This window comes from Saimiri boliviensis, chromosome 17, assembly GCF_048565385.1.
Source record: "Saimiri boliviensis isolate mSaiBol1 chromosome 17, mSaiBol1.pri, whole genome shotgun sequence".
Lineage (NCBI taxonomy): Eukaryota > Metazoa > Chordata > Mammalia > Primates > Cebidae > Saimiri > Saimiri boliviensis.
The window spans coordinates 20,977,904-20,996,617 of NC_133465.1; the positions used below are offsets into that span (position 1 = coordinate 20,977,904).

Consider the following 18,714-nt stretch of genomic DNA (forward strand, 5'->3'; position numbering starts at 1 on the left):
CAAGGACCAACCCCCAGACACAGGGACCAACCCCCAGCACTGGCTGCAGCTGACGCCATTGCTTCCAAGACCAGCAGCAGGACTGGGGGTACTTAGACCTGCAGGCATCGTCTTCAGTGTGCTTCCCCACATTTTATTCTATTTTGTTTGTTTATTTGCTGCCATACCACCTCCTTGCCCGTGGTTCTCATGGGCAATGTGAGATACGGCGGTGCTGTTACCCACCATGTGGTTCCAAGGTTGTGCTGGAGTAGCCTGGAGGGCTGCATGGAGGAGGCAGATATACCAGGGCCTTGAAGAGCTGGGCAGGTGGAGGAGTGGGGGGTAGGGAGGCATGGAGACAGAAGGCAGGGAGCAGAAGGAACAGGTGGCAGGAGCAAGGAAAGAGTGTGCTCCCAAGCACCGGTGGCTGGGCTGAAAGCGTTGGGGACTCCCCACCCTCCACGAAGGACATGGAACCAGCTTCAGGATTGACATTGGCATAAGAGTTTATCCTTTCCAGCACGAGGCAGGACCCCACGGAGGAGCCTGCATCGCCATCAAGTCCCCAAATTCTGGTCCCTGCCTTGGCACAGTCCCCACTGAGGAAGGAATCGGGGGGCAGGATCCGTCCTGGGAACGCCACGGCCGGGACTTCTCAGAAGCTGCTGAGGAAGCACCCATCTGCCACCCACGCAGGGACAAGATGCATGGTTCTGCTTCCTGCTCAGCGTCCCCCACCCTGTCTGCGAAAGGAGAAACGGATGCTCACCCCGCCAGTCACAGGACGGGCCCGTGCGTGGGGCATCAGACAGCTCCCATGACATGATGGGGGCCTTGGCTCTCACTACTGATTTCCCCTGGTGGGAGGGGACAGGGCTGGGCATGTGGCCAGGACCCTTATGGCAGGTGTTTTTCTCTGGTGAAGTCCCACACATAGGCCTGAAGGCAGCAGGGTGGGCTGGGGGCAGGGTGACCCACGCAGGGTGGGCTGAGGGCAGGGTGACCCACGGAGAGGGCAGCAGAGTGGAGTGGGGGCAGGGTGACCCACGCAGGGTGGGCTGAGGGCAGGGTGACCCACGGAGAGGGCAGCAGAGTGGAGTGGGGGCAGGGTGACCCATGCAGGGTGGGCTGAGGGCAGGGTGACCCACTCAGGGTGGGCTGGGGGCAGGGTGACCCCCAGGGAGGGCAGCAGAGTGGAGTGGGGGCAGGGTGACCCACGCAGGGTGGGCTGGGGGCAGGGTGACCCACACAGAACTCTGGCGAGGCACAGCGACCCTGCCTTGGTGCTCGTGCCCATCCATTGCTGGGGTGGGGACGGGCTCTGGCTCTCCAGTTCACCACGGAGCGTTCTCAGCGAGGACCCTGAATGACCTCCACCCTGGTCCCAGCCCAAGTGTGTCTCGGGAAGATGGGCCTGGGCCGCTTCTCCCTTGCCCCGCTCTCCCTGGGGACTTCACACAGCCGTTGGTCCACTCCGTCCCCCAGCAAATGGCCTTTCGAAACAGGGGAACACAATCTGCCCACTTCCTCTACCTCCTGCCCGGAAGGCCTGGCCACATCGCCTCAGTCACCACGGACTGGGGCCCCAGGAGGCAGGCATCATGCACCTGCTTCACAGATGGAGAGCCTGGGGCACAGCGTGGCTGCAAACCCCAACTCGAGGCCAGAAGAGAGTCTGCCCCAGGAGGGCCGGCCATGGCCAGTGGCGGGAGGGCCTGTGGGCAGTGGCCTCACACCCTGTGGCCCCAGCACAGGCCAGACACAGCTCCCAAGCTCTCCCCAGCCTCCAGGATACAGAATTACAATGCTTGGTTTCGTCTTTTTTCCTTCACCCCCTGCCTCAGCCCAGGCCCCAGGCTTTCCCTGTCATTAGAGTCCGCCAGGAAGCAGCACGGGCCCAGAAGTGATCCCCCAGCAACCCAGAGGCCAGGACGGAGGCCCATCGGCCCTGTGCGTGCGCATGGCTTTGCTATCAGGAAGAGCTGTGGGAATGGGGTGAGGGCTGGGAGCGAGCTGGCCTCTGTGTGAGGCCACCTGAGGAGCGGAAGATTCAGCTCCTCACTAGCTAAGCCGGGGAGGGTGGGGCTCCCAGCTCAGGGAGGAGAGGAGGGACAGCTTGACTGAGGCTGTGGCTGTGGAGGGTCCAGCCCTCTTCCCAAGCCCTCCAGCCACAGACCTGGCCTCCCAGTGAGTCCTTCCCTCTCTCCCTCTGGCCTCTGCTCAAGAAAGAGGCAAGCAGGGGCCCGGAGGGGAGAGCTGGGGGAAGGGACAACTGCCCTGGGCACATCAGGAGGCGAGGGGGGCCTGGCCCACAGATTCTACCTTTGGGGCACCAGCTGCTGGAAAGGCAGGGCAGGCAGGGGCTCCCCGTCTTGGCCCAGAGGAAGAGGCTCCCAGAGGGCAGGGCGATCCGAGGGCTTCCTGTCTGAAGGGACGGCCCGACTCCCTCCTTCAGGGAAAGGGTGTGCTGTGACAGAAACCAGCAAGCCCTGACCTGTCTTCTCTCCAGCCCTGAGAAATAAACAGTGCCAGCGAACACTCAGGCTCTGCTCCAAGAAAGAGCTTTATGTGCTGGGCGAAGTGGCTCTCGCCTGTAACCCCAGCACTTTGGGAGGCTGAGGCAGGCAGATCACTTGAGGTCAGGAGTTCGAGACCAGCCTGGCCAACATGGTGAAAGTCCATCTCTACTAAAAACTACAAAAATTAGCCAGGCATGGTGGTGGGTGCCTGTAATCCCAGCTACTTGGGAGGCTGAGGCAGGAGAATGGTTTGAACCTGGGAGGTGGAGGTTGCAGTGAACCGAGATTGAACCACCACAGTCTAGCCTGGGCAACAGAGCAAGACTCCATCTCGGAAAAAATAAACAAAAGAACTCTGTGTACAAATTCCTTCAATCCTCACAACAACCATGAAAAGCATACTATCTGTACACCCAGTTTGCAGATGGAAAAGCTGAGGCACAAAGGCTCATTCACCTGCTGAAAGCGGGGGGCCAGCACAGCCAGGCAGCCTATTCCTTTGTCTGGACTCCTTTCAGACACACATCCTGTTGGCAATGACGACTCCGTGCTTTCTGGATGCCACAATTTACAGTTTGTGAGGCATGTTTCATGTCTGTCTGACGGTTGCCTCTGCCCATCTTCCTTTCTCCCGCTAATATCCGAGTGTCGTAAGCACTCAACACTATAGGAGGTTCCGAAAGGGCCACCTGACCTTCTCAACCCCATGGAAAGAGACAAGGCCCGACTCTCATCTTCAGATCCAGAAACGGAGGCTCACGGAATTCACGCAGAGCTCGCCCAAAGCCAGCTGTTTCCACGCTCATAGCAGGCATAAGGAACCGTGGGCAGTTAATGCACACACACGCACACACAGCGAACCCGAAGTCTCCTGAACCAGCACTTATCCTACTGCGGATGACGCGTGCGCTGTTTTCTTTCCTTGGTTTAAAAATCCTGGTTCAACCCACGCCATGCTTCTGCGATGCTCTGAGGGGCTGAGCACAGTTTGGGAGACAGGGCAGCACGCCTGTGTGCGTGGTGGGGGCGGGTCTGACTGTAGCTCTCGCCCCAGACCAGAGCCCTCAGCGACCTGCCACACTGCCCCACACTTGGAAAACCTCTCTGAGCATACGGATAAAATCCCGGAGAGACAACACACTCAGCCTTGCGTGTGCCAAAGCATCTGCGCATCTGCACATTCTTTTTTTTTTTTTTTTTTTTTTTTTTTTAAGACGGGGTCTTGCTCTTATCATCCAGAATGGAGCGATCTCGGCTCACGTCAACCTCCACCTCCAGGGTTCAAGTGATTCTCCTGCCTCAGCCTCCCAAGTAGCTGGGATTACAGGTGCCTGCCACCAAAGGGCTAATTGTTTGTATTTTTAGTAGAGACAGGGTTTCACCATGTTGGCCAAGCCGGTCTCAAACTCCTGACCTTAGGTGATCCACCCGCCTTGGCCCCCCAAAGTGCTGGGCTGACAGGTGTGAGCCACCATGCCCCTGGCTTTTCTTTTCTTTCTTTCTTTTTTTTTTTTTGAGAGAGGGTTTCTCTCCCATTGCCCAGTCTGGAGTACAGTGGTATGCGCTCAGCTCACTGCAACCTTCGTCCCCAGGTTCAAGCGATTCTCATGCCTCAGCCTCCCGAGTATCTGGGATTACAGGTATGCACCACCACCCCTGACTTTTTGTGTGTGTGTACTTTTAGTAGAGACGGGGTTTCACCGTGTTGGCCAGGCTGGTCTCGAACTCCTGACCTCAAGTGATCTGCCTGCCTTGGCCTCCCAAAGTGGCCGGATTATAGGCGGGAGCCACCATGCCCGGCCTGCACCTGCACATTTAGACTGTGATTCCCAGAGCAATATAAAATGCCAAGTCCTCTGGGACACCAGCAGCATCTCAGGGCTGACGTGTGACACCTCACGTCACGGCAAGTACTTCAATGTGTATCTTATCATTCCTGTAAGAATGAGCTTCCACGGATCCACACTTCCTATTCTCCCTCTTCTGATAACGACCTCACGTCTCAGGCTACAAAACAGCCAGAGGAAAGAACCCACCATCCACACTGACTGCATAATATCCAGACGCATCTAACGAGCACTTTCTCCAAAGGCAAAACCACCTCACAGCTGTGTCGTACTTTTATTTATTTTATGAAAACATTTTCATATTCTCCTCCAATCAGACTCTCACCATGATGCCTCCATCTGGAAGAGGAAACTGAGGCATGCTTACTGAGGGCAGAGGTTGGCCTAATGCTTCAGAGCTGTGATGCCTCTCAAAAGACACAGACAGGCCAGGTGCGGTGGCTCAAGCCTGTCATCCCTGCACTTTGCGAGGCCAAGGTGGGTGGATCACCTGAAGTCAGGAGTTCAAGAGCAGCCTGGCCCACATGGTGAAACTTCACCTCTACTAAAAATAATTAGCTGGGCTTGGTGGCATGTACTTGCAATTCCAGCTGCTTGGGAGGCTGAGGCAGGAGAATCGCCTGAACCCAGGAGGCAGAGGATGCAGTGAGCCAAGATCACGCTACTGTCCTCCAGCCTGGGAGACAAGAGCAAAACTTCATTTCAAAGAAACAAGAATGGCCGGGCGCGGTGGCTCACGCCTGTAATCCCAGCACTTTAGGAGGCTGAGGCAGGCGGAGCACAAGATCAAGAGACTGAGACCATCCTGGCCAACAGGGTGAAACCCTGTCCCTCCTAAAAAATGCAAAAATTAGCTGGGCGTGGTAGCGTGCGCCTGTAGTCGCAGCTACTAGAAAGGCTGAAGTAGGACAATTGCTTGAACCCAGGAGGCAGAGATTGCAGTGAGCCAAGATTGTGCCACTGTGCTCCAGCCTGGCGCCTGGGGACAGAGCAAGACTCCATCTCAAAACAAACAAACAAACAAGCAAACAAGAACACAGCCTCCCACCTCCTATTTCCTGGCATGCGCCTTGGATGCTGCTCACCGTTCACTCACCCAGGGAGGCAGACGGACTTGGAGCAAAGATACAGGGAGTTCTCAGCTGGACTGATTGGCAGTGACTGCTCAGGGTATGGTGTGGAGGCGGTGCTCGGCCCCCGCCCAGACAGAGCCCCGTGATGGGTTATGGAGACCCTTTGCCATGGCTGTGGGTGACAGGCGTGTTTCCAACCCTAACCTGGCGCTTGGCTCCCGCCTGGACAGAGCCCCATAATGGGTTATGGAGGCCCTTTGCCACGGCCGTGGGTGATAGGCGTGTTTCCAGCCCTAACCTGGCGCTTGGCTCCCACCCGGACAGAGCCCCGTGATGGGTTATGAAGGCCCTTTGCCACGGCCGTGGGTGACAGGCATGTTTCCAGCTCTAACCTGGCTGTGCTGCTTTTCCCGCCTCGGAAGAGCTGGGTAATGGAGAGATGGAGCGGAGAGGCACAGGCCTTTTCAGGCAGCAACTGGGCTCCCTGACGCCCAGCTGGGAGCAGAGCAGCTGCAGACTCTGTCCACAGGAGGTCGGGGGCAGGCCCCTTTCCTCTCCAGCTCCAAAAGCAGCTTCAGAGCATGAGGTTGCCCGGCTTGGGGCCCCTCCAAAAGCAGCTTCAGAGCATGAGGCTGCCCGGCTCAGGGCCCCGGGGCCCCAGAGCACACACTGTACTCACCAGCAACAGGGCTTCCAGCTGGTTAATGTAGATCTCTTCGCTGGCCAGGAACCCCGAGAGAACCAGCTTCCTCATCTCCAGGCCCTTCCCTGCTTCCACCTGTGCAAAAGCAAAGCACAGCCAGCAGCTCATGAGCAAGGAGGCCCAAATCCTCAGCGCACTGCCTGCTTCCCTACCCTTTCCCCCTGCTTTTGTTTGTTGAGACTGAGTCTCACTCTGTCACCCAGGCTGGAGTGCACTGGTCCAGCCTCGGCTCACTGCAACCTCCGCTTCCCAGGTTCTAGTGATTCTCCTGCCTCAGCCTCTGAGTAGCTGAAACTACAGATACCTGCCACCACACCCGGCTAATTTTTGTATTTTTAGTAGAGACGGGGTTTCACCACGTTGGTCAGGATAGTCTTGAACTCCCGACCTCAGGTGGCCTGCCCGCCTCAGCCTCCCAAAGGGCTGGGATGACAGACATGAGCACTGTCCCCGGCCCCCACTTTCCCTTTTCCCCTTCTTTCAGTAACACTTTTATAGCGGATAAAAGTCAGACAGTATGATTAAAAAATATGTAAAACATGCAGAAAACATAAGTCAGTTACTATGATAAAACAAATATAAAACATGCAGACATGGCCCACAGGAGGGGGGGCAGGCCCCCTTTCCTCTCCAGCTCCAAAAGCAGCTTCAGACACTCATGCTCCTGCTGCTAACACCTGGTTTCGCTTCCCTCAACCAATTCCCACATTTCCCCATCGATGTTCGTCCATGGATTCATCCACCTGCCAAGCAAGCCAGCCTTCCGGAGATGAGCAGACATGGGACCCACCCACGTCTGCCGGGCTGTCTGTCCTGGGATAAGGATATTCAGGAGGGAAAATCAGAGTCCTGACTGAGGCAGGGCACGGTCACAGGGGAGGAAACAGCAGGGCCAGAATCTAAGTCTGGGGGGACAGAGAGGGGCCCCAGAGGAAGTGACGGGTAAGCCAGCAGAGCACGGGTGGAGAGAACGGAATGGAGGCACAGGGGCCCCAGCCGTGAGGCTTCTGGCTTCTGGCTAGTCTCAGTCCCCCAACAGAAGGCGGCCTGGACCCCTCAGCCCCACCCCTGCCCGGCACACTGGCCCCCAGCACTTCCTGACCACCGCGTTGCGCAAGGCACAGCCCGGAGTGGCCTTCTCCCTCCAGAACTGCTGCTCCTTAGAGAGGAGGACACACTATTCAGACTTGGAGTCCACCGGCAGGCACAGTGCCGGCTCAGAGACAGGAAGTACCCCAATATTTCAGAAATTACCCTCAACATTTTAGAGAAAGTACCCCAACATTTCAGAAAGTACCCCCAACATTTCCTCAGCGAAAACACACGGACAGTCGTTCTTCTCGGCCAGGATCCCCAAGAGTCATCCTGGTCCGTCTTGTCTCCCCTCTCCCTCTGCCACACTGAGCCCCTGAGCCCTTCCCTGCCTCTCTGCTCATCTCCGCAAGCCCTTTCCTGCTCATCTGTCTCCCCTCCTGTTCCCCCGTCCCACCCTTCCCCTCTACCGTGGTTGAGGCCCCCTGCATCCCACTCTGTCGACTGGGTTCTCCAAACCGACTTTTCCTGCCTCTCTTCCTCCCTCCTCCTGCCTGTCCCATATACGGGAGCTGGATTTACCTTCTAAGAGTGCCACCTTGCCCGATGCTTGCCAAGGACCAAATATCAGTACTGCAAAATGTGACCCCTTTAGAATTCAATTGGGCTATGTGTCTATTTATTCATTCAATAAACAGTTACTGAACGTCCACCAGGCTTTGCAGATACAATGGGAAACACTCAGGGGTCCCTGTTCTCACGTGGCTTAGAATCTAGTGGGAAAGACATCTAAAAAACAAAGAAAGATTCGGCCCTAGACTGGGACACAGGGTCCAGCAGGTCCTTTATAAAACACCTGCAGTGGCCCAGGCCTGTCCCAGTCTTTCCCACAGCCATGAGATCACTCGGTCTTCTCCACATGTGGGAGCACCAGCTTCCTCATCTTCAAAGGTCTCTGGCCTTCGGTTCTTTCCTTACCTGCTGCCCCACATTCCCTCTTTCCCCGAGGCATTGTGGCCACAGAAGGGGAATGAGACAGCCAGAGAGAAAGGGTGGTGCTGAGGGATTGTTTGGAAGATACCGTAACACTGGTAGATTTGAAGACAGCGGATGGGGCCATGAGCTAAGGAATGCAGGGAGCCTTTGGAAGCTAGAAACGGCAGGGAAAATGAATCCGCTCCCCTAGAGCAGGGGTGCCCGATCTTCCCGGGCCACACTGGAAGAAGAATTGTCTTGGGCCACACATAAAACGCAGTAACACTAACAACAGCTGATGAGCTCAAAGAAAAAAAATATGTTTTAGGGGTTTACAAATTTGTGTCTGGCCACATTAAAAGCAGGTGGCCCGTGGGACAAGGTTGGACAAGCTTGCCCAAGAGCTTCCAGAAGCAGTGCTGCCCTGGAGATTCCTTTGTATTTTACTGATTGATTGATTGATCGAGATGGAGTCTCGCTCTGTCACCCAGCTGAAGTACAGTGGTGTGATCTCGGCTCACTGCAGCCTCCCCTTCCCGGGTTCAAGTAATTCTCCCACCTCAGCCTCCTGAGTAGCTGGGATTACAGGCACCTGCCATCATGCCTGCTAAGTTTTATATTTTTAGTAGAGACGGGGTTTCACCATGTTGGCCAGGCTGGTCTCAAACTCCTGACCTCAGGCGATCTGCCAACCTCGGCTTCCCCAAGTGCTGGGATTACAAGAGAATAAATTTGTGTCTTTTTAAGCCCTTAAGTTTACGGTGATTTGTTTCAGCAGCGTGAAAAAAGCAGGGCAGATCCCAAGCTTTAGAAAGGGCCACTAGTTACATATTGAGGCTTTGCAAGTACCAGGAAGGGTGCTCAGCACTCAGTCTTCCTGGTTCAACTCACTGGAGTCTGACAGTCCGGCAGGTGGTACTGTGTTCCTGAGGCACAGGGAGAGTCAGACTGCAGTGGTCTGCACGGCTGCCAGCACACAGACCCCTGAGGGACAAGACTGGAGCCTGGACCGGCCCTCAGCCCAACCCCTCCAGGTCAGACCCTCGGGGGTCTTCCTGCGGCTTCCCAGCCTTGACAAATGCACCCCATCCTGTTCTCTGCCCACCAAGAGTGTGCCTGAGGGTTTAGCAAACACCCTCTAAAGGAAGTCACTTGGGGCACACGGAGCTTAACTGTAGCACTGCTCAGACTAAGTCCGTCTCCTCCCCCGGCACAAGCATGGACCCCGCAGCCCTGTAATCGCCCATTTCTGCAAGATCCTGTCCTCAGCACTCCCAGCCACAACCCAATCGTGAAAGGCTGGTTCTGATGGGAAGACCTCTCAGGAAGACCCTCCCACAAAAGGCAACAGTCAGCCCCGGCGCCCCCATTCCGGCCCCGTCCACTCTGCAGTTTCAGATGGGATGGGAGTAAAGGTGCTGGAGAGCTTCTGGATGGGAAATTAGCTGCTGCCCGCTTGGCTAATGGGAGGCCCATTGCTCAGTTACTGCCAAGGAAAGGCCTCTTCCATCTCCCGTCTCTTCTCTGTTCACCCCGGACTCCACCATTCCTAGTTCAGAACCATCAGGAAATTCAGGAGTGTTTCTGCAGTCCCTGTGGGGGACTCTCGTCTCATCAAACACCAGCGCTCACCATTCACTCATCCATTCCCGATGGGTGCCAGGCCTGGGAATACGAAGGTGAAAGAGATGGCCTGTGCCCCCAGGAGCGCTTTACAGGTGCCCCTGCACCCAGACTCCTCCGGAGTGAGTTTTCTGGAGAGTTCCAGGCCCCACTGCCTGCCACTCTCCAGCCCCGGGAAGCTGCCTGTCCTCACTTCCTTCCAGCCAGGACTTACGAAATCCCGCCTTGGTGGGCTCATTCATCCTCGGCGTCCTGCATAATCTGCTAGGCTGACGGCTGGCAGCTTGAAGCCACCAACCAAAGACGTCAGGCCACTCTGGGAGGGACGGCGTCTAGAGGTAAGGTGCGGCCAGCTCAGGCCTGGTCTTCCACAGAGCTGAGAGGCTCACGAAAGCCTCCAAACGCTTGGCTTCAGGGTAAGCAAAGACACAATCTCCCCAGGAGCGCTGATCTCCAAGACAAGCAAGGCGGGCTCCCTGGCTGTGACTCCAAGCTACAGGACATGAGGCGAGGGCCTGAGATGTGTCACAGACAGCAGAATTCAGGCCACGCGCCGAGGCTGGCTTCCAGGAGTACCTAGCAGGATCTGCCAGAGTGGATGCCACTGGGCCTGGGGGGGGGGGGTGTGCCCACGCTTGGGGCTTCTACCCACACCCAGCATCAGCCTCAGGACAACTGGCCCATCTGAGTGGATGCCACTGGGCCTGGGGGTGGGTGCCCGTGCCCGGGGCTTCTACCCACACCTAGCATCAGCCTCAGGACAACTGGCCCACCTGCAGGCTGAGGCAGTGCAGAGACAGCTAGAGACCCTCTCCCCTGCCCAGGGCCAGGTGCTGAGGAAGGCTCTTTCAGCTGCTTCCTTGGCAGGATTTAGAACAGAAAGGGCAAGGTCACCTGCTAGGGGACAAAGACCAAACTGCAGCAGCCACCCTCTCCTGAAGGGTGGCTCCTCACATGCTGGGCTCTCCATTGCTGTCTGAAATTTTAGGCAGGGCCATGGGGTACAGGCAGTGTCCCTTTGAAACTTTGGTTGTTCATATCCCACCTTTAGAATTTTGCCTTACTCACACACCACCACCTGCACTATTCTTTACTCAGCATTTTTCTTTACGAGAACTTTTCTGAGACAGAGTCTCACTCTGTCGCCCAGGCTGGAGTGCCATGGCACAATCTCAGCTCACTGCAGCATCCATCTCCCAGGTTCAAGTGATTCTCCTGCCTCAGCCTCCCAAGTAGCTGGGATTACGGGTGCCCACCACCATGCCTGGATAATTTTTGTGTTTTTAGTAGAGATGAGGTTTCTCCATGTTGGCCAGGCTGGACTTGAACTCCTGACCTCAGGTGATCCGACCACCTCGGCCTCCCAAAGTGCCGGGATTACAGGCATGAGCCAGGGAACCCAGATAATTTTTGTGTTTTTAGTAGAGATGGGATTTCACCATGTTGGCCAGGCTGGACTCGAACTTCTGACCTCAAATGATCCACCCACCTTGGCCTCCCAAGTGCTGGGATTACAGGTGTGAGCCACCACACCCGACCAAGAACTGACTTGTAGAAAGCAGTCTTATCCTACATGTTATACTTGAAATCATAAGAAAAATGTACAAGTCCTATTTTTAATAGTATATATTAAAGTATATACTTAACTACTAAAATGCAAAATAGAGGCCAAGGTGCCACTGATCACCTCTTGCCAACTGTGGGGCCTGCACTGAGAAGAACCTCCAAATGGAGGACACAGGTATGGCCTTCGCTGCATGTGGAGGCGGAAGAGACCTGGGCAGGTGAAGCGGAAATAGAGATGTTTCAGACGATCCATTAAAAACCGGCACAGAATTGGGCTGGGCTCAATGTCTCATGCCTGTCATCCCAGCACTTTGGGAGGCCAAAGTGGGCAGATCGCCTGACCACGGGAGTTAGAGACTGGCCTGTGCAACATGGCGAAAACCTGTCTCTAAAAACATACAAAACGGCGCGGCGTGGTGACATGTGCCTGCAGTGGGAGGGAGGCTGAGGTGGGAGGACTGACTGAGGCTGAGCCTCAGAGACGGAGGCCGCTGTGAGCCGTGACTGCGCCACTGCACTCCGGCCTGGGTGACAGAGCGAGACTCCGTCTCAAAAGGAAAAAAAAAAAAAAACTGGCACAAAATAATACCTAAAGGGTTAATCTGCGTTACAAAAGGGTTTTTATTCCTGACAAGTATGTTCCTTAAAATAGCACCTTCTACAAGGCCCCTGTTGCAGCCCTGCCTATCTTTAAATAGAACAGCATGAAGCGTTTCTGGAGAGTACACACAATTTTACAGAAGGAACGTGATGCTGCTATTGCTAATTGCACGATCAGTCTAACAGATCAGTGACTCCTCAAAGGTCATTCTGGGCTGAGATGCACAGCAGACCCCAGCTGCCGTTCTGGAGAAAGCTGCAGCCAGCTTTGCACCTGCTCTCAGGAAGATGGAGCGTCTCGGAAATCACACTGGAAACAGGGCTGATTTATGGGCCTGGCACTTGGGCACAGGCTCAGGATGTAACTACTGCTTAAGGTAAGTACCCCTGAAGTAAAGTAATAGCAAAGAGGATCGCCTGGGATTCCTACCAGCTGCCAGGGAGGGGTTGCCAAGACTGCCTGCAGCCCAGAATGAAGCGTGCCATCCATAAATGACCCCTGGCCAGCACAAGCACACCCACCCCCACATAGCGCACCCACATACACGCACACCCACCCCCACATACACATACCCACATACGCACACGTACTCAAAGGCACACATGCACACCCACACCCACATACGCACCCACATATGTGCACATACTCAAAGGCACACATGCACACCCACCCCCACATATGTACACCCACATACGCACACACACCCACAGGCACACACACACACACACACACACAGCGCACCTACATACGTGCACACACCCACAGGCACACACACACACACCCCCACATAGCACACGCACCCACAGGTGCACACGCACACCCACCCCCACATAGCACACCCACATACGTGTACACACCCACAGGCACACACACATACCCACCCCCACATAGCGCACTCACATACATGCACACACCCACAGGCACACACACACACACACACACACACACACACATAGAGCAGCTACATACACACATACCCCCACATAGCACAGGCACCCACAGGTGCACACACACACCCACCCCCACATAGTGCACCCACATACGTGCACACACCCACAGGCACATGCACCCCTACCCCCACATAGTGCACCCACATACACGCACACACCCACAGGCACACACCCCCCCCCCACATAGCACACCCACATACGCACACACACTCACAGGCACACACACACACACCCCCACATAGTGCACCCACATACACACACACCCACATAGCACACGCACCCACAGGCGCACAGATGCAACCACCCCCACATACGCGCACACACACACGCACGCACCCAGTCCCCCTACTGCAAGTGCTCTCTTCTCCCCGGAATTTGGTGCTCTTTGCCTAGCCCTAACGACTTTCTTTTCTTTTTTTTTTTTTTTTTTGGTTTGAGACTGAGTCTGGTTCTGTCATCCAGGCTGGAGGGCAATGGCACGATCTCGGCTCACTGCAACCTCTGCCTCCCGGGTTCAGGCGATTCTCCTGCCTCAACCTACCATGTATGCGGCTGGGATTACAGATGCCCACCACCACGCCCAGCTAATTTTTGTATTTCTAGTAGAGATGGAGTTTCACCATATTGGTCAGGCTGGTCTTGAATTCCTGACCTCAGGTGATCCACCCACCTCGGCCTCCCAAAGTACTGGGATCCCAGGCATGAGGCACCGCGCCGGCCCCCTCTGACTGCTGTGTTCCTACTCCCTGTGCTCGCCTTTGCTCTGAACACCTTGTGAGGAAGAAGAATCACACCTTCTTCCTTCCATCATCCCTACAGTGCCAGGCAGGGTGCTTTGAAGAGAGCCCAACCTGAGAGTGTTTGTTGAGTGAATGCACGAGCTTTCTTCCCACCTCTCTGCAGCTACCCTCTGAGGCCAATGCCAGTAGAAGAGGGAGAACTTCTAGAGGTGTTCAGGATGAGGCGGGGAGCCTGGAGCTCCCTGGCATTCAAGAAAGGTCCCCTTCCCCCATGCCGGCGGCAGAGTAGAGGGAAAGACCCCTCTAGGTGCTCAAGGGGACCGAGGAGGAGCGGCGTTTTTAGGTATGACGCATGTTCAGGCTCTCTGGGCATCCGTGCATGCTGCAGCGGAACACCTCTGAAAGGGAGCAAGGCTGGGGGCCCATACACCCTCCATGTGCCCCCGGGCCTCCCACATTCTGCAGGTGCTCCCTGGCACCAGCCACACACAAGCACCGTGCAGCGCTGGGCCATGGTATGTCCTGGTCCTTGTTCCCAGGAGGATGGGCTATCACTGAGAAGGCAGATGTCTGGAGTTCTGAGCAGAATGAATATGGGCTTAGCTGAGGCATAGCCAAGGTCCAGGGGTAGGGGAGGTGCAGGAGGCACCATAGCATGGGCCCACACCTGAGCTGGGGGACCCTGGAGAAGGCCCCTTAGGGCCACACCTCGATCCCAGCACTGCCAGGCTCCCAGCCAGACTCCTGACTCAGGAGCAGAACTTCTTGCCACCCTGGTCCTAGTGGGGAGGCTGGTCAGAGTGCAGAGGCCTCCTTGGGCCCACCGGAAGACAAGACTTGCCCCCAACGCCCTATGTCAGCACCAGATCGGAGAACATGGGGTGGGGTGCCCGCCTCTGCAGCCTTGGACAGCTCCCCCCAGCCCGGCCTGCACCACGGCTCCACCCAGACTCCACACACCAGCCATCTACCGTGGGGCTATTTTTACCTCCACTGGCTCCTCCTCAGAGCCACACTGGAGAGTGGGTGGGGCAGGGCTGTGGTCCCCATCTTCCGTGAGGGGCGGGGAGGCCCCTAAGGCGCAGGGACAGCGTCCCAACCCCAGCCATGCTCTGTGACCAGGCCTTCTAGGGCCTGCAGACAGGCGGGCGCGGGGCTAGGTAGCCTCGCTCTGCACCGCAGACTCCCAGCCACGCATCCTCACGGGCCCTCCTTTCTTGAATCGGAAGGAGAGGGCAGCTGAGCAAAAGGCTGAGGGTGAAGCTCTGAGAGGCGTGTCCGGCGAGGGAGAGGAGGGCTGCTGTGGAGGGGACGCCAGGCGCGCAGGGCCGGGGGTTCCAGGCAGCCCTGCCCCTCAGGGGGACTCTTGCCAGCACTGTCTCCCGGAAGCAACCTCTCCCCCAGGACAGGGCATTGCTGCAGAGCGCACCCCCAGCCCATCCCACCTTGCGAAGGGCACCTGCCCACCTGCCTCAAAGCGCCCCCCCGCCTCCCCCCCCACCCCTCCCTGCCTGGCTGGTCCAGTCCTTTCCTTCAGTGACCCCTGACTCCTGCCCTTTGCACACAGCCTCTCGCCTCCGGGCTGGAAGAGGGCGGCCCCCCCCTCCGCGGAACCTGAGCGCCCCCCACGGTTGCTGTGGAAACGGGGTTCCTGCCCACCGGCTCCCGGGAGGCCCCCAGGTGACTCCGGGCGCAGCCGCTGGAACCCCGAGCTGGAGCCCAAGCCTGGCTGAGCGGGGAGGCCGCCCGCCCCTCTCCCGGGGGAGCAGCTGCCGGACCCCCACGGACTCAGCCGGGGACTCCCCTCGGCCGCCCGCGCGGTGCTCGGATCAGCCATGTCTGCCGCGCTCCCTCGCGGCCGCCGGCCCGGCCCTCCCGGCCCCCAGGGCGTGTCACGCTCCCACCTTCACAGCCACCAGGAAGGGGGACCCTGAGCCGGGGCTGGCCGGGGTTCCCAGCTCGCACTCCTCCAGGAGAAACACATCCTCGTCCTCCAGAACCTTGTCCAGCAAGCCTATGGCCTCCTCTTCCTCCTCCATGGCAGCCGGGCCGGAGGGCAGACAGGAAGCGGGTCCGCGCCGCGGCGGTGGCGGCGGGAGGGGGGGCAGGGGGAGGCAGGTCTACACTCGCGCCCGCGGCACCCGACCCCGCGCCGCCTCCCGGACCTTGTCCGCCCCGCCCCGCGGCCGCCCCGCGCGTCCCCTCCCGGCGACAGGAGGAGCGAGGCCTGGGCAGCCCCTGACGCCGCCGTTCCGGGCCCGAGGCGGAGGCGAACCCGCGGCTCAGCGGCGCCCCGCGTCCCCCGCGACTCGCCCACCCGGCCCCGCTCCGGCCCCGCAGGAGCCGCCCTTCCTGGCCTCCGGGACGCGCTCCCAACACACAGGAAACGCGCGTGGCGCCGCGAGGTGGGGCCGCCAGTCCTGCGGATCGTGGGGCCGTGGCGGGCGGAGGAGGAGCGAGGAGGCCGCTTCCCAGACGCAGCCGGATTCCCGCGCTGGCCCAGCACGGGCGACCCCCAGAGCCACCCGGGTCCCCACGCGCCGGAGCCCCCTTCCGGAAGGGAGGCCCCAGACCGCCGCGAAGCCACAGTCGCCGTCCCCACCGCCGCCGGAGGAGCCAGGCTTTGCCAAACACAGGCCTGGGCTGCCCCAAGCAGGAGCGCGCGCCACCAGGGTGCTGCCCACGGGCGGTGGGCGCCCCACTCACAAACCAGCCCCCCCCACTCAACACGCGCTGGGGAGATCAAGACCCCCGCCTCCTCCGAGTGCCCCCCCACTCATACGCAATGCACAGACCAGGACCCCCGCCTCCTCCCAGCAGCGCCCACAATCACAGACCAGCCCCCCCAGTCACACGAGCTTCACAGACCAGGACCCCCGTCTCCTCCGAGCACCCCCCGACTCGCGAACCAACACCCCCACCACTCACGCTGCAGAGACCAGGTCCCCCACCTCCTCCCAGCAGCTCCCCTACTCACACACCAACCCACACCACTCACACTGGCTGCAGAGACCAGGACGCCCGCCTCCACTGAGCACCCCCTACTCACATATTAGCCGCACCCCACTCACAGATGCTGCCGAGACCAGGACCCCCACCTCCTCCCAGCAGCTTCCCCCACTCACAGACCAGACCCCCACTCACACAGGCTGAAGAGACCAGGACCCCTGCCTCCTCCAAGCAACCCCCCACTCATATGCGCTGTAGACTAGGACTCCCGCCTCCTCCCAGCACCCCCCCACTCACAGACCAACCCCCCCACCACTCACACGCGCTGCCAAGACCAGGACCCTGCCTCCTCCAAGCACCCTCCCACTCACAGGTGCTGCTGAGACCAGGACCCCCACCTCCTCTGAGCAGCACCCCCCAACAGGCGCTGCAGAGATCAGGCCCCCCACCTCCTCCAAGCAGCCACCCCCAACAGGCGCTGCAGAGACCAGGCCCCCCACCTTCTCTGAGCAGACCCCCACCCCACCCCAGGGGGCCAGCAAGGGGAGGGCACACAGAACCCGGGCCAGGCCCCATGGCCAGCCCTGCCCTCTCCAGCCAGCTCCCCCTGGCTTCTCCAGTGGGCAGAACCTCCAGCCCTGCACCTGTACCTCCTTCCACGGGGGAGGAGTCCAGCGGCCCCTGGGAAAAGCTCTTTCCCAACCCATCGATGGAGCAAAGGTTGCAACTGGCACCCACAAGGGTGCAGGTGAGGCGAGGGAGTGAGGCCAGCGAGCTAGGGCTGCGCAAAACCACCACTCAGCTCCGCCGATGGCTGCCTGATCTCTGTGCCAAAGGAGCTAGAAATCTGGCTTCTTAACATGATTGCTCCTGATTTTAAAACAATGGCAAACAATCAACATTTAAACAAAACCATGGTGCCATCTAAATGAACTACAGCTGTGCCCTGAGTTAGGCCACAGCCCTCCGCTCCCCTAAAATTCTTTAGCAGCTCTGGGCTCTGTCAGCAGCAGAGAACCCGCCTCACTGCAGACAGGCTCCATCCCGTTTCCAGAGCAGAAATGCAGAGTGAGGGGGTGGGGTGAGCCCTGGGGCCCCAGGGCCAGCAGCCTTTGCTCAGGGAGCTGTGCCACCAGGGTTCTGCACAGGCTCACCCCACCCCGCCCACCCATCTCCTTCCAGCCCCTGGTTTTCCCCTGACTGCTGGGTTATAAATAGCCAAGGCACATCTGAAGGGCCCTTTCAGCCACAATTCCTCATTTGGTTTGGGCGGGCAAGGCTGTTGCCAGGGCCTGGGAACAACCAGGCTGGCATTTCCCCGGGCACGTGTACGCCAGCTCAGGGCCCTGAGCCACAGGTCCTTCTGTCTCCTGCCAGGCGGGCTCCGAGTGTGTGTCCTGGGCTGGCCACATGGCTCAGACATGCAGACAACACGAAGCAGGACCTAAAACCCCACAGGCCCCTCCTGTGCTCCTTCCTCCGCCCAGAAGGACATGAGGTGCCCTGGAAGTCTGCCAGGATATCCCCATCTCTGCCCCCTTGCCTCTGCCCAGCATGGTGAGGCTGACGCCCACTTCTTCCCTAAATCCCTAACTTCACACCAGGGACTTCCTAACATCCAAGGCATCTGCCCCACCCCATCCCTGTGGCTGGAAATCCCAGTGAGTAAGTAGAATGCTCCTCCTCACACACAGCCTCTACTCAGAGGCCCTGGGTCCCCCCCCACCCCAAGGGGAAGTGACTCATGCGTCCCCACCTCATTCCCTCCCCTTCCCTGACAAACACGTGGGGCCAGCCCTGGACCTGGGCTTCCTCCCCGTCATGCACACCCTGCACACACCGTAGGCCTCGGCCTGGCTCATCTTCTCCGGAGAAGCAGCCTACTTCAAACGCCCCCCAAAACGTGTATTCCAAAGCCAGGGGCTTCCCTCTCCAACTCTCTGGCCCCTGCTGTCTAGACTTTCTCCAAGCCGTGAGGATGCAGGCGCTGCCCCAACCTCGCTGTGGTTGAGGTTGCCCCTCATTCTCCCGCCTCCCGAAATGTGGGGTCACCTGCTAGGTCCCAGGCCCCAGGCCTCTGCTCCCTCCCGCCAGAACGCACCGCGCCTCCCTCCAGGCCGCGCCCCCTTCCAGGCCCCGCCTCCCTTCCAGGCC

The 18,714-nt window shown here is 58.5% G+C and overlaps 1 protein-coding gene across 6 annotated transcripts in view; it reads right to left on the reverse strand.

Moving 5' to 3' along the window:
• The window catches only part of ABR (ABR activator of RhoGEF and GTPase), a 210,958-nt gene that overhangs the window by 82,631 nt on the left and 109,613 nt on the right, over nt 1–18,714 (reverse strand). For 4 of the 6 annotated variants that reach the window (XM_039475784.2, XM_039475785.2, XM_039475791.2 and 1 more), the window contains exon 3: nt 6,101–6,199. In XM_039475784.2, coding sequence (XP_039331718.1) covers nt 6,101–6,199 — 99 coding nt within the window. Of the gene's footprint in view, nt 1–6,100; nt 6,200–15,515; nt 15,719–18,714 lie in introns of those variants that run through there. The other 2 variants (XM_039475790.2, XM_039475789.2) reach the window with 1 other exon arrangement.